Source organism: Saimiri boliviensis, chromosome 7, assembly GCF_048565385.1.
Source record: "Saimiri boliviensis isolate mSaiBol1 chromosome 7, mSaiBol1.pri, whole genome shotgun sequence".
Classification (NCBI taxonomy): Eukaryota; Metazoa; Chordata; class Mammalia; order Primates; family Cebidae; genus Saimiri; species Saimiri boliviensis.
The window spans coordinates 19,781,599-19,797,700 of NC_133455.1; the positions used below are offsets into that span (position 1 = coordinate 19,781,599).

Consider the following 16,102-nt stretch of genomic DNA (forward strand, 5'->3'; position numbering starts at 1 on the left):
TTTGGGAGGCCAAAGCAGGTGGATTACCTGAGCTCAGGAGTTCAAGACTAGCCTGAGCAAGATGGCGAAACCCCATATCTACTAAAAATTAAAAAAAAAAAAAAAAAGTTAGCTTGGCATGATGGTGCATGCTTGTAATCCCAGCTACTCAGGAGGCTGAGGCATGAGAATTGCTTGAACCTGAGAGGCAGTTGCAGTGAGCTGAGATCGCACCATTGCACTCCAGTGTAGGTTAAGAGTCAGACCCTGTCTCAAAAAATTTTAAAAAGTAAAAAAAAAAAAAGTACCATATCCAAGTCAATTTCCTGATTTTGATAATTATACTCTGCTTATATAAGTTGTTATCACTGAAAGAAACAAGATAAAGAATACATGGGAATTGTATTTGTTCTCAAAAACAAAAACTTTAAATAAATTACACTGAGATATCATTTCTTCCTATGAAGTTAGAAAAACAGTTCAGAAGCTTGACAGCATACTCTGGGTGAGCCTGGGGAAACAGGCCTGTGCGCGTTGCTAGTGGGGATGCAAAAGGGAGGAACAGTAACATCTAACACCATGGGCCTCTACCTCTGACCCGGCCATCCCGCTTCTCGGTATTTATCCATAGGTTATTTATTGCAGCATTGTTTGTAATTTTAAAACTACTGGAAACACTCTCGAGCCCATACGTAGAAGCTTCATTAAATAAACCACAGAACAGCTGAGAAATGAAATACTATGCAGCTATAAAAAAGAATGAGGGCCGGGTGCAGTGGCTCACACTTGTAATCCCAACACTTTGGGAGCTTGAGGAGGGTGGATCACCTGAAGTCAGGAGTTCAAGACCAGCCTGACCAACATGGAGAAACCCTGTCTCTACTAAAAATACAAAATTAGCCAGGCATGGTGGTGCATGCCTGTAATTCCAGCTACTTGGGATGCTGAGGCAGGAGAATTGCTTGAACCTGGGAGGCGGAGGTTGCGGTGAGCCGAGATCACCCCATTGCACGCTAGCCTGGGTAACAAGAGAGAAACTCCATCTCAAAAAAAAAAAAAAAAAAAAAAAAAAAATGAGGAAGCTGGATGCAGTGGCTCATGCCTGTAATCTCAATACTTTGGGAGGCCTACGCAGGCGGATTACTTGAGGCCAGGAGTTCAAGACTAGCATGGCCAACCTGGTGAAACCTCTTCTCTACAAAAATACGAAAATTTAGCTGAGCATGATGGTGGGCACCTGTAATCCCAGCTACAAAGGAGGCTGGGACACAAGAATCACTTGGACCCTGGAGGCAGAGGTTGCAGTAAGCTGAGATCACACTACTGCACTTCCAGCCTGGATGACACAGTGAGACTCTGTATCAAAAAAAAAAAAAAGAAAAAGAAAAAGAATGAGGAAATTGTCTGTAAACTGAATTGGAGCGACTACTAAGACACAGTGTTAATAAATTGCAAAAAAGCAAAGTACAAAACAGTGTATACACATACACCCACACATAAAATGCTAGCTTTTGTGGAAGAAAGAAGGGGATAATTTACTTGAATAAGGATAAACCAGAAAATAATGAAATTGGCTCCCTAAGGGGGTGGGTGGGAAATGAATGGAAAGGTTAGGGGAGGGAATTACATTTCCCTGAGTCGATCTTTTTGCATAGATTTGATTTCTGGATATGTGTTGATATTTTATATACTTAAAAAACATGAGGCTAGGCCGGGCGCGGTGGCTCAAGCCTGTAATCCCAGCACTTTGGGAGGCCGAGGCGGGTGGATCACGAGGTCGAGAGATCGAGACCATCCTGGTCAACATGGTGAAACCCCGTCTCTACTAAAAATACAAAAAAAATTAGCTGGGCATGGTGGCGCGTGCCTGTAATCCCAGCTACTCAGGAGGCTGAGGCAGGAGAATTGCCTGAACCCAGGAGGCGGAGGTTGCGGTGAGCCGAGATCGCGCCATTGCACTCCAGCCTGGGTAACAAGATCGAAACTCCGCCTCAAAAAAAAAAAAAAAAAAAAAAATTAGCTGGGTGTGGTAGTGTGTGGTAGCTACTCAGGAGGCTGAGGCAGGAGAATCGCTTGAACTTGGGAGGTGGAGGTTGCAGGGAGCTGAGATAGCGCCACTGCACTCCAGCCTGGGCGACAGAGTGAGACTGTCCAAAAAAAACGGAAGGAAGGGAGGGACAGAGGGAGGGAAAGAACGGAAAGAGAGAGAAAGAAAGAAAGAGAGAAAGGGAGGGGGAGAGAGAGAGAGAGAGAGAGAGAGAGAGAGAGAGAGAGAGAGAGAGAGGAAGGAAAGAAAACAAAAGCCTTTTTTTTTTTTTTTAAATAAATGCTATTTCTTTTGACCTCCGTCTCCATCTCCTTTTTATGCTGACTATAAAAAGGTGACTGGCACTGAGGTCAAAAGAAATAACATTTATTTAGGAAACAAAGAACTGCGACTCGCGCACACCGAATCAGAGCAGCCCCGAAGGGCATCCGGAAGGCAAGGGAAGGAGACGTTTTTGTGAAGGATTTCCACAAAAAGTTGTTTTCGGAGGCAGTTCATTGGCTGGGCGGAAATCCTCCATCGCAAGCCCGTTCTGATTGGTCAGTTCGTTAAGGTACGCCCAGCTGAGAGATGCAGAAGGCGGTGGATTCCGACTTCAGTTGGCACATTCTGCGATCGGACCTTCAGCAGGTGTGAGTGCGAGCCTCCCACGGTCTCCCGACTCCGCTTTCGAAAGCCTCAGCTGTAGCCGCATCATTTTCTTTCACGATATTTACATACGTCCTTCCCTCCCGTCCCCTCCTGCACACTCACGAATGGAAGCTGAGGAAGGGCAGAGGGCTGGGGGTTTTGGGGTGGGAGGTGTTGTCGCCTCCTCTGAGGCTTGATGTGGTAACTGACAGCTGGGGGTGGGACAAGATCAGGACCAAGTGTAGGGCAAGGTCGGGGAGGGCCTCTGTGTCCCTGGAGGTCAGGAACAGAGGGAGCAAGGGAAGGCCGGAGGGGCCCGGCTTTGGAGGAATAAGCGGAGGCCTCTGGAGATGGCCAGGGACACGGGATTCCCAGCTGGGCAGTGGACAGGCTGTGATCTGAGGACTGCTAAGGCAAATCCCAGCAGACGCAGCTGGCTCGGTGGCCCCTGCACTGCAGGAAGCTCCCCAGAAATCACTCCTTCCTCAGCCTCTCCTGGAGGGTGAAAGGAAACCAGATTACTCCAGACAAGGGATGTGCAGGGGTCCTCAGCCATGATGGTGGCCGAGAGCTGTGTTGTTCCCACATTTGATGATCCAGATCCTTAAATTATTTTCTGGCCAGGTGCAGTAGAGGCTCACGCCTGTAATCCCAGCACTCTTCGAGGCCAAGGCAGGTGGATTACTTGAGGTCAGGAGTTCGAGACCAGCATGGCCATCATGGTGAAATCCTGTCTCTACCAAAAATTCCAAAATCAGGTGTGTGTGGTGGCAGGTGCCTGTAATCCCAGCTACTCAGGAGGCTGAGGCACGAGAATGGCTTGAACCCGGGCAGTGGAGGTTGCAGTGAGCCAAGACTGTGCCACTGTACTCCAGCCTGGGTGACAGAGAGAGTGTCTGTCTCAAAAAAAAAAAAAAAAAAAAATTACCAAATAGGCTGGACATAGTGGCTTCCTGCCTGGAATCCCAGCACTTTGGGAGGCTGAGGCAGGAGAATCGCTTGAGCCCAGGAGTTCAAAACCAGTCTGGGCAAGATGATGAGACTGTTTCTACCAAAAAAAAAAAAAAAAAAAAAAAAAAAAAAAAAAGTGAAAAACAGATCACCAGCCAGAAGCAAATGCAATCAGCATTTTCCTCAGGCAGCAGTGTGGGGTGATGGTTAGGAGTGTGACAGTTGATTATATACAAAATGAGTCATTTTTGTCACACCCAGGCAGAGAAGACACTCAGAGGACATCACACCTGCTCCAAGAATTCAATTTTGCAGAAGCCCAGCTGCTGTAACTGCCTGTCATTACTCTAAGACCAGTTTGATCTCAGAGCTACTGGAACACCCTGCTGCAACTTTAAGAATAGCTTTACCCACCCCTGTAACTCACCAATCACAGCTTCTAGCTCCTCAAAACTTTGCTAGTGCCAATGAATTTTTTTCAAGACAATACATTTCCCTCCTTTTTTTCTCTCTCTCTTTTTTTAGACAGTGTCTTGCTCTATGGCCCAGGCTGAACAGCAGTGGTATGATCATAGCTTACTGTAGCCTCAACCTCCTTGGCACAAGCAATCCGCCTCCTTCAGCCTCCCAAATAGCTGAGACTACAGGCATGCACCGTCGTGCCTAGCTAATTAATTTTTATTTTATTTTTGGTAGAGTGGGGTCTCACTGAGTTGATCAGACTGGTCTCAAACTCCTGGGATCAAGTGATCCTCCCGTCTAGGCCTCCCATAGCACTGAGTTTATAGACATGAGCCACAGTGACCTGCCCCTTTCTCCTTTTTATAAAACATCCAACCTTCTCTTTGTTCTTGAGACACACTGAAGACCACTCAATCTGTCTGTGTCCCACATTTCAATTCTTGCTTCCCAAATAAAATGTTAGATTTAGAATCACCACTATATTTTTATTTTGACTTCAACAGGAGCATGGAGTTGTAGAGTCAGACAGGACTGGGTTCTAAATCCAGCTCTGTTATTTGCTGGTTGTGTGACCTTAGGAAAGTGACCTTCCGTCTCTGAGCCTGGAAGAAATGAAAGCCTCTCCACACTGCTCCCTAGTGCCACCTCCTTAGACTTTCAGCATGCTTGCAGCCACAAAGGGTGAACTTCCAGTCTCAGGATCTTGGCCTGTCTACCTCCTTTCCCAGCCGCTGTAGAAGGCCACCCCCTACTTCCAGCCAGTTTTTCAGGTCCCCACCATACAAGGCCACCAGGACGGCTGAGAAGATAGAGCTCCCCAGGCAGAAAACACCCTGTATTCGTTTGTTTTCATACTGCTATAAAGAACTGCCAGAGACTGGGTAATTTATAAAGAAAAGAGGTTTAATGGATTCACGGTTCCACACGGCTGGGGAGGCCTCAGGAAACTGAAAATCATGGCAGAAGGCACGTCTTCACAGGGCAGCAAGAAGGAGAAATGAATGCAGGAGGACTTACCAAATGCTTATAAAACCATCAGGTGTCATGAGAACTCACTCACCATCACGAGAGCAGCATGGGGAACCACCCCCACGATTCAGTGACCTCCACCTGGTCTCTCCTTTGACACATGGGGATCATGGGGATTACAATTCAAGGTGAGATTTTGGGCGGGGACATAGCCAGACTGTATCATATGCAGACCCTCATCAGCACCCGCCTAGTCAATGTTAAGTGGGTCCCACCGCTGTGACAACATTGTCCCAGTGCGTGGCCTTTGACCTTCCCTTCCTTCAGATCCTGTCACTCCCTGTGGTCATTGCTGTGCCTCGCATGTGACCAGTCACCCAGGGTGTGCTGTGTCTGACCACTGAGCAATCTGTGTTCCTGTAGATTCAACCCCTGAGGACAATATCTAACCTCTAGCTATTGAGCACGTATGTGTCCAGGACCTCAGGTGTACTTAATCTTCACAAAAACCCGAGAGACCCAGGAAATCCCTCGTCCTATTTAAAGATGGTCAAGAGGACACGTGACTTGCTCAAGGTCAAACTGAAGTGAGTAGTGAACCTGGGTTTAGCTCGTCCAGAGACTTAATTCTTTTTCTTTTCTTTTTTTTTTTTTTTTTTTTTTTTTTTTTTTAGACAGAGTCTTTCTCTGTCACCCAAGCTGGAGTCTCTCTCTGTCACACAATCTCGGCCCGCTGCATCCTCCGCTTCCCAGGTTCAAGTGATTCTCCTGCCTCAGCCACCCGAGTAGCTGGGATTACAGGCATGCACCACCATGCCCGGCTAGTTTTTGTATTTTTGATACAAATACAAAAATTATTTGTATTTGGCAAATAATTGTATTTTGCAAAAATTATTTGTATTTGGCAATAATGTGAGCCACTTGGCACAGTGGCTCACACCTGTAATCCCAGTGCTTTGGGAGGCCAAGATGGGTGGATCACCTGAGGTCAGGAGTTAGACCAGACTGGCCAACCCGCCTCTACTAAAAATACAAAAATTAGCTAGGCGTGGTGGTGGGCGCCTGTAATCCCAGCTACTTGGGAGACTGAGATAGGAGGATGGCTTGGGAGGCTTGAGGCCTCCTCTCAAAAAACTTAAAAAAACATGTAAACACACACACACACACATATTTGGGATTATACTGTATAAATGAGTCTCAAATGTTTTTTGTTTGTTTTCAATTTTTTTTTTTTACTTATATATACTTTGTGTCTTTTTTTAAGAGATGGGGGTCTCAATTATCTTGCCCCAACTGGTCTTGAACTCCTGGGCTCAAGCTATCCTCCTCCTTCAGTCTCCCTAGTAAGCTGGGACTATAGGCTTGTGCCACTGCACGCAGTGATCTCGGCTCACTGCAACCTCCACCTCCCAGGTTCAAGTGATTCTCCTGTCTCAGCCTCCTGAGTAGCTGGAATTATAGGCACGTGCCACCACACCCAGCTAATATTTTTTTCTTTCTTTCTTTCTTTTTTTATTTTATTTTATTTTTTAATTGCATTTTAGGTTTGGGGGTACATGTGAAGAACATGTAATATTTTTGCATAGGTACACACATGGCAGCGTGATTTGCTGCCTTCCTCCCCTTCACCTGTATCTGGCATTTCTCCCCATGCTATCTCTCCCCAACTCCCCACCCCATGCTGTCCCTCCCCTGTTTCCCCCCGACAGACCCCAGTGTGTAGTGCTCCCCTCCCTGTGGCCCTGTGTTCTTTTTGTTCAACACCCGCCTGTGAGTGAGAACATGTGGTGTTTGATTTTCTGTTCTTGTGTCAGTTTGCTGAGAATGATGGTTTCCAGGTTCATCCATGTCCCTACAAAGGACACGAACTCATCGTTTGTTTCTTTCTTTCTTTATGTGAGACAGAGTTCTGCTCTGTTGCCCAGGCTGGAGTACCGTGGCGCAATCTCACTGCACTGCAACCTCTGCCCCCTGGTTCAAGCAATTCTCCTGCCTCAGCCTCCCAAGTAGCTGGGATTACAGGCACCTGCCACCACACCTGGCTAATTTTTTGTATTTTTAATAGAGAAGGGGTTTCACCATGTTTACCAATCTAGTCTCAAACTCCTGATCTCAGGTGATCCACTCGCCTTGGCCTCCCAAAGTGTTGGGATTACAGGCATGAGCCACCGCTCCCAGCCACTTTGTGTAGCTTTAATGTCATTGAAACAGGATGTTAAATGGCTGATCCCTGGAACCCCAGCACTGGCACCCTGAGATGCCGTGTAAGCAGTGCATCTGCCCTGGGACTGCCATGCTCTACGGAAGCCCAGAAACCAGCTGGCATAGAACGATCCCATGCAGAAGCCCTGAGACAACAGGAAGAATAAGAAACAGCAAGGCAACCAAAGGAGAGACCTGCACCAGAACTGCCTAGCTGAGCCCTTCCCTCATTTCTTTGGTTTTAAAAAATATATATAAGAGATAAGATCTTCCTATGTTGTTGTTTTTGTTGTTGTTGTTGTTTGTTTGTTTTTGTGACAGAGTTTCACTCTTGTTGCCCAGGCTGGAGTGCAATGATGCGGTGTCTACTCACTGCAACCTCCGCCTCCTGGGTTCAAGCGATTCTCCTGCCTCAGCTTCCTGAGTAGCTGGGATTACAGGCATGCGCCACCACACCCGGTTAATTTTTGTATTTTTAGTAGAGATGGGGTTTCACCAAGTTGGCCAGGCTGGTCTCGAACTCCTGACCTCAGGTGATTCACCCTCCTTGGCCTCCCAAAGTGCTGGGATTACAGGCGTGAGCCTGTAACAACCCTATGTTGTTTTAAGGTCAAGTGATCTTCCCACCCTGGCCTCCTGACTTCCCAAATTTTTGATACATGGAAACCGTGACAGATAATGAAATGCTATTGTCTTTGGCCTCTACATTTTGGCATGTTTTGTTATGTTTTCTTTTTTTTTTTTTTTTTTTTTGAGACGGAGTTTCGCTCTTGTTACCCAGGCTGGCCTGCAATTGTGCGATCTTGGCTCATGGCAACCTCCGCCTCCTGGGTTCAGGCAATTCTCCTGCCTCAGCCTCCTGAGTAGCTGGGATTACAGGCATGCGCCACCACGCCCAGCTAATTTTTTGTATTTTTAGTAGAGACGGGCTTTCACCATGTTGACCAGGATGGTCTCGATCTCTTGACCTCATGATCCACCCACCTCAGCCTCCCAAAGTGCTGGGATTACCAGCATGAGCCACTGCACCTGGCTCAACTTTTTTTTTTTTTTTTTTTTTTTTTTTTTTTTTTTTTTGAGAAGGAGTCTTGTGCTATCACCTAGGCTGGAGTTCATTGGCACAATCAGAGTTCATTGCAGCCTCAACCTTCTGTGCTTAAGCGGTAAACTGACATTTAACCTACCCCCTGCCAGACACTGTGTCAGGTCCTTTTACCCTCAGTAATAATAATAAATAATAATAATAGCAGCTTCCATTTATTCAACTTTAACAAATGCCAGGCACTATGCCATGGGTTTTATTATATAATCTTCTTGTTCTGTAAAATTATAATAGTTGAGACAGGGTCTTGCTATGTTGCCCAGGCTGGTCTCAAACTGCTGGCCTCAAGTGATCCTCCCACTTCAGCCTCCCAAAGTGCTGGAGTTACAGTTGTGAACCACTATGCATGCCTACGTGTAAGATCTTAATCCTCACTACAGCCCTATGAGTGCTCCATAGATGGTGTTTTATTCCCCATTTTCTAGGTGAGGAATTGAGACTCAAAAAGATGAAATAACTCGTCCAAGATCAAATAACCAGTAAAGGGCAGAACTGGGATTTGAACTTGGATCTGGATGACTTCCGAGGCTGTTCTTACAATGTCAGAATGGCCTTTCTCAGCCTGGGGAATAGGCCCTACCCCTAACCACTGTCCACCAGAGCAGGGGTGAACCAGGGGCTATCCCAGCCCCACCCATCTCCCTTCTCTGTCCCCAAGCGTTCCTCTCCCCACCTGGCTCTTGCCAGAGGTCTCTCCACAGACACTCACACTCTCCGCCAACACCCTTCCCTCCTGCTATCCCAGTCCTGGGAGACACAGAGGTAGTAAAGCCACCTGCTCTGCTGACCTAGAATGGTGATATCTAAGCCTCGCCCTAACTACCAGGGGCAGGCTTTTTAGGGAAGGACTTTTGTTTCAAACTCAGCAATTCTGGGGTAACTTCCCAAGCAGCAGATGACCTGGGGAAAAGCCGACCCCAGAGCAGGCTTGGAGACACCAGCTGTGAACACCCCTGTGCTAGTGGCCAGGACATGGCTGAACCTGGCCTGGTGTTGCTTCGAGGTGCTCCCAGCCTGTGGGGGACCAGAAAGATAAGTTAATGCATTGTGGTAACAATGGAATCTTTTTTATTTTTTTGTTTTTCTCTGAGATGAAGTCTCACTGTCGCGCAGGCTGGAGTGCAGTGGCACAATCTCGGCTCACTGCAGCCTCCACATCCCAGGTTCAAGAGATTCTCATGCCTCAGCTTTCCAAATAGCTGAGACTGCAGGCTTGTGCCACCATGCCTGGCTAATTTTTGTATTTTTTAGTAGAGACGGGTTTTCACCACGTTGGCCAGGCTGGTCTCGAACTCCTGACCTCGGGCAATCTGCCCACCTCGGCCTCCCAAAGTGCTGAGATTATAGTCGTGACCGCCACATCCAGCCAACAATGGGAATAATTAATAGGGACAGCAAACCCTTCCACTGAGGGAGTGTTTAGTCAGCATGCAGCATGGGGTTTAGGGCTTTTCACAGTGTCCTGTTTTAGCCAGGCACGGTGGCTCACACCTGTAATCCCAGCACTTTGGGAGGCCGAGGCAGGTGAGGTGATTGCACGAGCCCAGAAGTTCAGGACCAGCCTGGGCAACATAGCGAGATCCCATCTCTACAAAAAAAAATGAAAAAACGAGGTGTTCATTTTGTAGGTACAGCATGACCGTAAACCCAGGTACTTGGGAAGCTGAGGTGGAAGGATCACTTGAGGCCGGAAGGTCAAGGAGGCAGTGAGTCAAGATCATGCCACTGCACTCCAGCTTGGGTGACAGAGGGAAAATTTGTCTCAAAAAAGATAAGAAAAACCATCTGGAAGGACCTTGGAAGTTGGTACTAGTATCACCCCCATTTCTCCAAGAGGGACACTGAAGCTCAAAGAGAGGCTCTCAGTGTTTATAGAAGGTTGTACAGAAACCTGGTGTACTGCGATCCCACACACATCATGCTAGGGATCACAATGTCACCTGCCCAGAGGTGGGAATGAGAGGCATGCTCTGAAGGTGGGGAGCCCCATGGCCCTGTGGAGGGGTGGGGAGAAGGGTGGAAGAACACCTACTGGCGGTGACCTCGGGGCTGAGCCTGACAACGTAAGAGTCTGTCAGGTGGAAAAGAGATGGGGTGTCATCAGGGCAGGGGGCTCAGAAGAGCAGAGGCAGGTGGATGTGAGCAAGAGGCCGACAGGTTCAGGGAACAGGGAGCACTTCTGGGTGGGAGGTGGAGGTGGGGGTGAAAGACGACTTCAGAAAGGTGTGCTAGGGCTGGATGCTGAAGGGACTTGAATGCTTGCCGTTGGGCCTGGGTCCTGCCGGTGATGAGGAAGCAGGTTCTACCCTGAGGGCAAGAGATGGGTGGATTAGATGTGTGCTAATGGTGGAAGTGCTGCAGGTAGGCGTGGCCTGGGAGGACACACTGCCGCCTCAAGGACCCCAGGCCCAGCCCCCATGCCCACCTCCTCCCGCTCCCCCATGCCCCCAACAGAAGAAAAGGCAGGATGAACAGAGCTTCCCCAGAAGGCTGGGAAACTGGAAATACAGGGAGCTATTAATACATCTGTCAGTAGATCACGAACTGCTCAGTCTTGATTTGTTTGCCACATTCGTTTTAAAGTGATGCTATGTACCCCCTTCGGCAGCACACATACTAAAATTGGAACAATTCCAAAATTAGCAAAAACAAACAAACAAAAAAAGAAATGGGGAAAAAATTAAATACAAATTTTAAATATTAAAAAAAAAAAAAAAAGGCTGGATGTGGTGGCTCACACCTGTAATTCAAGCATTTTTGTTACAGAAAATGGGTCCCGATCCAGACCCCAAGAGAGGGTTCTTGGATCTCACACAAGAACGAATTCAGGATGATTCCATAAAGTGAAAGCAAGTTTACTAAGAATGTAAAGGAATAAAGAATAACTACTCCATAGGCCAAGCAGTCCCAAGGGCTGCTGGTTGGCCATTTTTATGATTATTGCTTGATGATATACTAAACAAGGAATGGATTATTCATGCCTTCCCTTTTTAGACCATATAGGGTAACTTCCTGACATTTGCAAACTGTCATGGTGCTGGTGGGAATGTTGCAGTGGGGATGACCAGAGGTCACCCTTGTCACCATCTTGGTTTTGGTTGGGTTTGGCCGGCTTCTTTACTGCAACCTGTTTTATCAGCAAGGTCTTTATGACCTGTGTCTTATGCTGACCTTTTATCTCAGCCTGTGACCTGGAATGCCTTAACCATCTGGGAATGCAGCCCGGTAGGTCTCAGCCTCATTTTACCAAACCCCATTTGCGGTGGAGTTGCTCTGGTTTACACACCTCTGACACTTTGAAAGACAGAGGCGGCAGGAGCGCTTGAGACCAGGAGTTTGAGACCACCTGGGCAACATATAGAGACCAGTCTCTACAAAAAATTTTAAAAATCAGCCTGTCTTGGTGGCACATACCTATGGTCCCAGCTATGTGAGGCAGGAGGATTGTATGAGCCCAGGAGTTTGAAACCAGTCTGGCTAACATAGTGAGAACCTGTCTTTACAAAAAATGAACAAAATTAGCCGGGCGTGGTGGCACTTGCCTGAAGTCCTAGCTACTTGGGAGGCTGAGGTGGGAGGATTGTTTAAACCTGAGAGGTCGAGGTTGCAGTGAGCTGTGACAGCTGCTACTGCACTCCAGCCTGGGAGATGTGGCGAGACCCTGTCTTAAAAAATTAAAATTTAGGCCGGGCGCGGTGGCTCATGCCTGTAATCCCAGCACTTTGGGAGGCCGAGGTGGGCGGATCACGAGGCCAAGAGCTCGAGACCATCCTGGCCAACATCGTGAAACCCCGTCTCTACTAAAAATATAAAAATTAGCTGGGCGTGGTGGCGGGTGCCTGTAGTCCCAGCTATTCAGGAGGCTGAGGCAGGAGAATTGCTTGAACCTGGGAGGCGGAGGTTGCAGTGAGCCGAGATCGCGCCATTGCACTCCAGCCTGGCGCCTGGCGACAGATCGAGACTCCATCTCAAAAAAAAAAAAAAAAAAAAGGAGGGGAATGCTGAACCCAATTAGTCAATTAGTATCTCAGAAGGATTTCAGGTGAAACAGCCAGAACATTTGTGAGTAGGGTGGGGCTTTGTCCACCTGGGATTCTCTCAAATCCTCTTTGTCACTATTCATTACCAGGAGCAGCCTGACACCCTCTGGTCCCTCCATCCTCGGGAAATGAACCTCCCAGTATCACCCTCTAACTGTCCCTCTCTGGCTTCCAGCAGTCCTTACCCATCTGCTTGTATCTCAATTTTAAAGAGGAAGGAGAGAACGGTCGAGAGAGTGAAGCCCCTAGCAAGCTCTCTGGGAGCTGTGCCTTTAAGGGCAGGGGCGAGGCACTCTTTCTGGGGCGTGTCCCGAGGGGGCGTGTTCTGAGGGCGTGGCCGGGACTGGGGCGGGCCGGACGGGAGGGGTTGGAGCCCGGACGCTGCAGCGGGCGGGGCACTGGGACTGGCGGCTTCGCGGGCGGAAGGTCGGGCCGGGGATCAGGGACCTGGAAGGCCGTGAGTCGTGGCGAGGTCGAGGTTCGGAGTTTGCGAGTCCCACGCGCGGTCCGAGGTAAGAAAGAGCCGCCTTCCCCCGCACGGCCGGAGGACCCGGGCGCCCCGAGTTCGACTTCTCAGCCTCCGTCCGGATCGGGAAACGGAGCACGGAGATGTCCCGGGGGTCTCTTCCCTGGAATGCGCAGCCCCGATTTCCCGCCTCGGTCCCTTAGCAGATCCGTGACCATCCGAGCGCTGGGCATCGGTCCATGCGTACAGAAGGCGCTCAGTACATGCTCACTTGTGAATCAGTAAGATAAATCGGCGGCCAGGAGAAACAAGTCGCATGCTGATCTTCAGGTGTTGGGGACACCAGGGACGCGAGCATTTATTGAGCTCTTATTGTATACCCCGCCGGCCAGCATTTGTGTCCATTTCACAGATGAAGAATAAGAGGCCCAGAGAGGTGAAGTGACTTCCCCAAGGCCACACGGATAATAAGTGGCCGAGACGAATTGGAAGCCAGGAGTGTCCCGTTTCAACTTGGTGCCAAATAGAGTCACTCGGACTCCACTTGGAGTGATTCAGGAGAAACACGGAAGAGGAAGGGCCGTGCCTTCCGTGGACAGGTGAGGAACCGTGGCTGGGACAGCGGCCTTTCTGACCTCTCCTCCCCTCCATACTGCCTCTCCCTCCCCTCAGGCTGTCAGCACGTTGAGAAACACCTGTGCATACTTAAAGAAAAAAAACGTTTTTATGGGCTTTGGTTTTCCTGATTGCAAAAATAAGACACATTCATCATAGAACACGTGAAAAAGCCAAAAGAGAAACTTTAGTTTGCCGAGGACTTTTGTTTTTCCAGTTTAATTACTTTGAAATTAATTGAAGCTGTTTCTGCCCTGGTCTTGAGGGAAGAGGTACATGGTCGTGACCAGTCCAGCCCCACTACTAATCTCCTGTGTGTCTCTGAGCAACTCACTTCCCTCTTGGCCTTAAGTTCCCCATTGGAGGGGCTGTTGGCTCTGTGATCCTCTTGCTATGTGACCTTGGGCGGGTTGCAGACCTCCTCTGCCAGGCGCGGTGATTCCCAGCACTTTGGGAGGCCAAGTTGGGCAGAACGCTTGAGGCCAGGAGTTCGAGACCAGCCTGGCCAACATGGTGAAACCCCGTCTCTACTAAAAATACAAAAAAAATTGGCCAGGCATGGTGGTGCGTGTCTGTAATCCCAGCTACTTGGGAGGATGAGGCAGGAGAATCACTTCAACCAGGGAGGCAGAGGTTGCAGTGAGCCTAGATGTTGCCACTGCATTCCAGCATGGGTGACAGAGTGAGGCTCCATCTGAAAACAAAACCAAACAAAACTCCTCTGAACCCCTCTGCCTGCTGTGCAGGTTGGGGGTGACATTTCCAGAATTGTTCTGAGGACGGGATGAGGGAGGCGTGGTGCAGGGAGGAAACAAGCCTGTGAAGTGGAATGGCGACACTGCCCCCTCTCGGCATGTTGTGGGGATAGAATGAAGTCATCCATGTTAAGCTTGGCTCCTTGTAAGACACAGAACAACAGCATTGCTTAGTGGGCCCCATAAAATGTGGCAGGCAAGCCTCTCTAGGTCTCAGACTGGTGGCCCGGTGGCCAAGGCCACCCCTAGTAGGAGGGGTTTTTTTTTTTTAATTTTTTTTTTTTTTTAAAGATAGGGTTTCACCATGATGGCCAGGCTGGTCTTGAACCCCTGACCTCAGGTGATCCATCCACCTCGGCCTCCCAAAGTGCAGGGATTACAGGCAAGAGCCACCGCGCCCAGCCTGGTTTTGTTTTGAGGGCTTCTGCACTCCTGCTCACTGTCTGCTTCCCACATGTATCTCACCCAGCTGGCCTCGGAAGCCTGAGACTGTGAATCCTGGCTCAAGTTCCTAGTCCCTTGCAGCCCTGACATTCTGGTCTCAGGCAGGGGCCAGGCAGGGCACGCTAAGTTTCCATGGGGCCTCAGGAAGGGCATATCTGATCTATCTGTACGCTGAATGGGCGGGGACTGGGGTCTCTATGCAGAACGTGGGTTTCTCCATCAGCTTTCCTTTGCCGTGGGGAGGCAGGAAGTCAGTTCCTTAGCTGAGAAAGTCTTCAGGTCCCTTTTGCTGGGTCTATGGGTTTTCAGTGATGCTGTCCCCCGCTTCTCACTCCCACCTTGCAGGTCACTGGAGCCGCCAGCTGTTTGGAACTGAGCCACTGCAGAAAGGGAAGTGAAGAGTGAGGCCCAGGCCCCGTGGGGCCGGATGGCCGGCAGATGGCTGGATCTGCGCCGGGCACTGAGTGTGCTTTGTGTGCTGCTAATGGTAGAGACGGTGCCTGGGGCCAGGGGCCCATCTACAGGGACTCACATTAGCCCTCAATTTCCAGCTTCAGGTGTGAACCAGACCCCCGTGGTAGATGTGAGTATTCTGGTAGGAAGTTGGGGTTGGGCCGGGCTGTTTCCTCCAATCGATAAATATTTATTGAGCATCTACTATGTGCCAGGCACTGACTGAACCCTGGGATATACCAGGGAACAATATAGACAAAACTCACTACTCTCAAGGAGCTGACAGTTTCCTGAATAGACAAATCAAGAAGTAAATATATACACTTTGGGAGACTGAGGCAGGCGGATCACTTGAGGCCAGGAGTTGGAGACCAGCCTGGCCATTGTGGCAAAACCCCGTATCTACTGAAAATACAAAAATTAGCCGGGCACGGTGGTGAGTGCCTGTAATCCTCAGGACCCTGAGGCAGCAGAATCGCTTGAACCTGGGAGGTGGAGGTTGCAGTGAGCCAGGATTACGCCACTGCACTCTAGTCTGAGTGGCAAAGCGAGACTCTGTCTCAAAAAAAAAAAAAAAAAAAGAGAAGTAAGTATATACATTTCAGGCGGTGATGTGCTAAGTGCCCTGTACACAACAGCTAAAGTGGTATGGGGGAGGGCCTGAGCATTTTCAACTATTTCAGACTGGGTGGTCACAGATGGCTTCTGTGAGGAGGTGATCTTTGAGGTGAGGCACTGAACGGAGAGAGGAAGCCACCTGCATAGACACCCAGGGAAGAGCATTCTGGGCAAAGGGAACAGCAAGGGCAAAGATTCTGGAGCAGGAACAAGGTTAGTGTGTTCCTGGAACAGCAGGGAGGCTAGAATGGCTGGAACAGAGCAAGTGAGGGGAAGAATGTTAAGAGAGAAGGATGGAGAGGTAATGGTGGGCAGATTCTAAAAGGCCTTACAGGCTGTGGCTAGGAGGTGAGAATTGTTTTTGCATCA

General features: G+C 49.0%; 1 protein-coding gene and 1 long non-coding RNA gene across 3 annotated transcripts in view; both read left to right on the forward strand.

The window, feature by feature from the left end:
* Positions 1-2,345: 2,345 nt before the first annotated feature.
* On the forward strand, positions 2,346-5,610 carry LOC141584986 (uncharacterized). The gene is made up of 3 exons (XR_012518268.1): positions 2,346-2,656; positions 3,281-3,414; positions 3,869-5,610. It is a non-coding gene; the product is annotated as an uncharacterized LOC141584986 (long non-coding RNA).
* Positions 5,611-12,761: 7,151 nt separating this feature from the next.
* Positions 12,762-16,102, forward strand: part of SLC8B1 (solute carrier family 8 member B1) — a 37,354-nt gene continuing 34,013 nt past the window's right edge. Inside the window, exons 1-3 of one of the 2 annotated variants that reach the window (XM_039471985.2) lie at positions 12,762-12,894; positions 13,261-13,447; positions 15,008-15,245. In XM_039471985.2, the coding sequence (XP_039327919.2) occupies positions 15,090-15,245 (156 nt within the window). In that variant the 5' untranslated portion in view covers positions 12,762-12,894; positions 13,261-13,447; positions 15,008-15,089. Of the gene's footprint in view, positions 13,448-15,007; positions 15,246-16,102 lie in introns of both variants that reach the window. The other variant, XM_039471986.2, reaches the window with a different exon arrangement.